Source organism: Mauremys reevesii, linkage group 13, assembly GCF_016161935.1.
Source record: "Mauremys reevesii isolate NIE-2019 linkage group 13, ASM1616193v1, whole genome shotgun sequence".
Lineage (NCBI taxonomy): Eukaryota > Metazoa > Chordata > Testudines > Geoemydidae > Mauremys > Mauremys reevesii.
In genome coordinates this window covers 11,045,220-11,050,873 of record NC_052635.1, presented here as the reverse complement: position 1 = coordinate 11,050,873, position 5,654 = coordinate 11,045,220, and the positions used below count along the sequence as shown (strand labels likewise).

The 5,654-nt window shown below is 37.8% G+C and overlaps 1 protein-coding gene across 1 annotated transcript; it reads left to right on the top strand.

Annotated features, from left to right (window-relative positions):
• Positions 1-966, top strand: LOC120379990 (olfactory receptor 10A7-like). Its single transcript, XM_039497500.1, has one exon. It carries the CDS (start codon positions 1-3, stop codon positions 964-966), a length of 966 nt encoding a protein of 321 aa, XP_039353434.1.
• Positions 967-5,654: the final 4,688 nt, after the last annotated feature.

Genomic DNA, 5,654 nt, shown 5'->3' with positions numbered 1-5,654 from the left:
ATGGGTGTAACTGAAAAAGAGAATCAAACAGCCATCACAGAATTCATTCTTCTGGGGTTTGGAGACTTCCATGAAATGCAGCCCTTCCTCTTTGTGACATTTTTATTCATCTACACCATAACCATGTCCGGCAACATCGTAATTGTTCTGGTGATAGCAGCTGATCACAATCTACATACCCCCATGTACTTCTTCCTGGGTAACTTATCTTTCCTGGAGATCTGCTACACCACCACCATTGTCCCCAAGATGCTAAGAAGTTTCCTTACAGTGAGGGAAGTGATTTTATTCATCGGTTGTGTAGCCCAGTTGTACATTTTTGGATCTTTGGCAGTCACTGAGTGCCTCCTTTTATCAGTCATGTCCTACGATCGCTATTTAGCGATATGCCATCCCTTGTCTTATCCATCTGTTATGAACTTTAAGGTTTGCCTTCAGCTAGCAGCTGGTTGTTGGATAACTGGCTTCCTGACTCCTATAGCAATGATGGTCTTGACTTTTACGTTGCCTTTCTGTGCTTCCAAGGAGGTTGGCCATTTCTTTTGTGATTTCATGCCTCTGTTAAAACTTTCCTGTACTGACACCCATTTGGTTGAATTTCTGTCTTTCACAGTGTCTGCCTGTGTGGCCCTGGTCCCATTTCTACTAACCTTGACTTCCTACTATAGGATCATCTTGACCATCCGAAGGATCCCTTCCACCACTGGGAAGCAAAAAGCCTTCTCCACCTGCTCCTCACACCTCCTGGTTGTTTCGATTTTCTATGGCACCATTATTATTGTTTATGGAGCCCCTGTAGGTAACCAGTCACCAGCTTTAAACAAGGCCTTCTCCCTGCTCTATACAGTCATCTCTCCCATGTTCAACCCCCTCATCTACAGCCTGAGGAACAAGGAGGTCAAAGGTGCCCTGCAAAAGGTTGGAAGCAAAGTGTTTACTTTCCTGAAGAAGAGCGATATCCCGTAAGGTGACCCAGTGACTGAAATCAGAGAGCAGTTAGCATTTCAGGTGTTCTGGAGGTTCAGTGGAGAGGAAGTCAAGTAGCCCTGAAAAAGTCTGCAGAAATAAGGAATGCTTTCAGAAATTTGATGTCTCTCAGGGTATGTCTTCACTACCCACTGGATCGGCGGGTAGCAATCGAATTCTCGGAGTTTGATATATCGCGTCTCATCTAGACACGATATATTGAACTCCGAACGCGCTCCTGTCGACTCCGGAACTCCAGCACCGCGAACGGCGGTGGCGGAGTCGACGGGGGAGCCACGGACGTCGATCCCGTGCTGTGAGGACAGGTAAGTAACTCGAACTAAGGTAGTTCGACTTCAGCTACGCTATTCGCGTAGCTGAAGTTGCGTACCTTAGTTCGACCCCCACCCCCAGTGTAGACCAGGCCCAAAGCAAAATTAGCAATGGATGTTAGCAATCAAGTGTGAATTTCAAAAAAGAGTCAAAATGACCAGCTCATGAAAGAATAACCCATAGGCAAAAGAGATTGACCATCCAATTTATTTGGCAAAACAATAAAAGAAATCAACATAAATTCACAAATAACTCAGTGGAGGAAAACAAGAACTCTATTCACAGTAACCATTGGATTGGCTCTAATGAACAGCTGCGACATGTCTACATGTCTTTTTCAAGAGATCAGAAACTATCCTATGCATGTCTGAACATTTCCTTCTGTGAATACTACTAATATATTTTTTCTTTTTTGAGGCTTTTTATTACGGCAAAGCTGTAATAAAACTTTAACTTATTATATTATATGTTACTTATTCAGGGTCAGGTTAATATTCAAAGAATCTGTCTCAAGATTCTGGCTTGCTGGTTGGGGAACCTTTCTTCTCACAGAATCATAGAGCCGTAGGGTTAGAAGGGACCACAAGGGTCATCTAGTCTAACCCTGACTAGCCTCTCTTTGGTGCTTCTCTTGTGTATGTACTTGGTGTGAAAGCTTTTCAATTACAAGGACAATCCATTTTTGACAATATCCCAGTTCCATAGGAGGAGACATCATATTTTTCCAATATTGTGCAATATAGAGTATTACTGCTATCAATTAAATAAAAGAAATTAATGTGTTGTTCTGTTTAATATGTAAAGCCTTTACTGGAGTATTAAGTAAGAAGTCCAGGGGCTCTCTGGGAAGCTGGCATTTTGTCATAAAGTGAATCACTTTAATTACTTCCTACCAAAATTGGCTAATTCCTATACACAATCACAACAATATGTTTCCCTTTCCCTGCAACCTGTCCAACAGTGTGCCTTCCTAGTAGCAAAAATGTGGTGGATCATGACTGGAGTCTAATGCCATACGCACATTAATTCACAAGCATTTTCTTTATGAGCTACACAAATTGAAGATGTATATCTTCTTTCCTGTGTACAGATCCACTCATCCAGGTCAGTTTCCACTCAATCCAGCTCCAAATCCCTCTCCCATCATTTTATCTGGGTTGTTTTCTTATTAACACCCTTTTCAAACAAAACTGCATATATCTTACAAATTAAACATTTTGTTCCAGCTTGCTCCTGATTCAGCTCCTCAAATGTGGTTAAAAGGCTAAATAGACACGGATTACACAGTAAAATGTTTGACTTGTAAATGTTGAAAATACAGGATCTTTATGTTATTTACATTTTTACATAACTTTTGGGTTGATTTCAAATCAGGATTCAGGAACAGCTGTCCGAATTGAGTAATCTCAACTCTTACACACAATGACTGCATTAGATAACTTCTAGTTCTTTGATTCTGTGAATACTCACTTTGATATATTCTGGGGATAAATTCCTGATTATCAGTGAAAGCCGTTAAGGGAGGGCTTCAGCATCGGCAACAGAAATTTAAAACAAATTTGGAATTTTTCCAAAGCTGCTAAGGTAGTCTAGATGAATGGGTGATTTTAAATTTTTTTTGATGACCTAAATTTCTTTTTAACCCAACAATTACTATAAATAGCTATATTTCTGCACCAGCCTTGTTTGATTTTTACCCGGTATTTGAATGGTCTATTGTTAGGCCAGATGATCACATCTTTTAATTGCGATGCATAATAATAATAAGACAGATTAGGAAAGGTAATCCACCCCTCTTTGTAGGTTTATGCAGAACTTTAGAACTCTCCCTTTGTCTTTTATGTTTCCATATGAATTTTAATAGCACATCCTGCCATCTTTTTAATGTCATGTCAGGCATACCAACAGGGATGTACTGAAACAAAAATAATAATTTATGGGGGGGACAACATTCTTCATTACTGAAGCTTCCCTGCCTAGCCAAAAAAAATCATATTTGTTCAATTCCTCCAAATCATTTATTATTTTATTCCATAATGGAAGGTAATTTGCCTTACACTAATTTTTATGTTTCTTCTCAATGATTTATTCCTAAATTCTTTAAAGACACCTTTACCCATTTAAATGTATGTAGCTGACAATAGTTGGTTTTGACCCTTTCAGGAATATTCATTCCTAAATGTTCAGATTTCTCAGAGTTTATTTTGAAGCCTGATCTCTGACCAATTTCCAAAGTCATCTTTAACAAGGCTTCTGGATCATCCTGCAAATATAAAACATCAGCAGCATACAGAGCTATTTTGTGTTCTATATCAGAAGATGCTTTGGTATCTATTACCAAGGGGCTATTTCTCACATCTATTGCAAATGGCACTATTGCCAATGCAAACAATACAGGGGTAAGAGGCTATCTGGTCTTGTATCCATAACCAATTAAAAGGTGGGGACTGGTGACCATTAACCAAATCAAATGCTCCAGGTTGAATATACAGGACTAATATGCCCTTAGAAGACTGATTTCCAAAACCATATCTTACCAAAATATGTCCGAGATACTCCCACTCCAGACCGTCAAAGGCTTTCTTGGCAATTCTTCTTTTCTTTTACTCCTCTCCATGACTTTCCTGACATCTAGAAACTTTATCTGTGATGATTTTATGTTTTCTTCAGGTCATTGATAAAAATTTTAAATAGTGTAGGTCTAAGAAGTGATCGTTCTGGGGACTCCACAAGAAACACACCCACTAGATGACAATTCTCCATTTACAGGTACACTTTGATACCCTACCTATCAGCCAATTTTCAATCCATTTCTGTGCCAGGTTCATTTTATATTATTCTAACTTTTTATTCAAAATGTCTTGCTGTACCAAGTCAAACTCTTTAGAAAAGTCTAAGTATATTACATCGACAATATTACTTTTATTAACCAAACACTTTATACACACACAAAAAGATCAAGTTAGCTTGACTGTATCTATTTGCCATAAAGCCATGTAAATTAGCATTTGATTACATTACCCTCCTTTAAGTCTTTATTAATTGAGTCTCATTTCAATCACTTCATTATCTTGCCTGAGACTGGTCATGTTGATTGGCCTATAATTACCCGGGACAACCTGTTTACACATTTAAAATTTAGCACAACATTAGCTTTATTCTAATTTTCTAGCACTCACCCAGTCCTCTGAGACTTACTGAAAATAAATATTAAGAGTCCTAGAAGTACCTCAGCCAGCAATTTAATAACTCTTGATGCAAGTTATCAGGACCTGCTGATTAAAAATGTCTAACTTTAGTAGCTGCTGTTTAACATCCTCCTCAAATACTAGTGGAAGAGAAAGAGTTTTTTTATGGCCATATGAAAAGACTATATAATGTGTTTTCCCCAAACAGAGAACAGAAATATTTATTGAACACTTTTGCACTTTCTGCATTATTTGTTATAATTATAGCTTTTCTATCTAGAAAGAGACAATATCCTTCTGTTCCTTATAATTAACAAACAAACAAACAAATAAACAAACAAACAAACTAGTATTGTCCTAAACTCAATTGACCAAAGATTTCTCATTGTGTCCCTTATCTTCCCACATTAATTTTATACAATTCCTTACTTCTGATTTATACCCATTGCTATCAACTTCCCCTTTCTTTTGTTTGTTATATATTATTTTTACTTTTTTACTCTTTATAACTCCCTTCACTTCCCCTGTAAACCAGGTCAGTATTGAACTGGTATGGCCTTCTTCCTTGCAGTTCCATGACATCATTTAAGTTCCCACTACTGAAAAACAAGGTTTATACAGTAAACATAAGAAGGGAAGCTCGAGTGTGAAAGATGGAATTTAAAGCCGCTAAGAAAGTTAGAAACCTAACTTCTATTGAAATTCAGTAAGTTTGGGGCAATTAATTCACATGGGCTGCTTTGAAAATGGCAGCTTGATCTAGATCTAACAACCAATGAGAGTTGGGAACCTAATTCCTTTGGGCATAATTTAATTAACAATGGGAGCACACACAGAGATCCTGCTAAGTGACACTGAAACCTAACATCTTGGAATCTTCAGCATAAAACAAGTTGCCTCCTCCCACTTGAGCTCATTTGTGAGTGAATAGCCAGTTGTTATAGTAATTCAGGAAAGCTGTAAAACAAAGACACAGTGACGTACACTATAAGGAATTGTTACACTTGGGTTTGAGATATGATGCAGGTGTCCACCTTCAGTTGAGAGAGAAAAAGAGTGGACTGTCCTTTGAAAATCTATAACTTAATCCTTTTGCCTCATATTCAATTATATCAATGACCTTCAGACATTTTATTTAAATGTTTGGTCCTTTGGATTACAATTCTT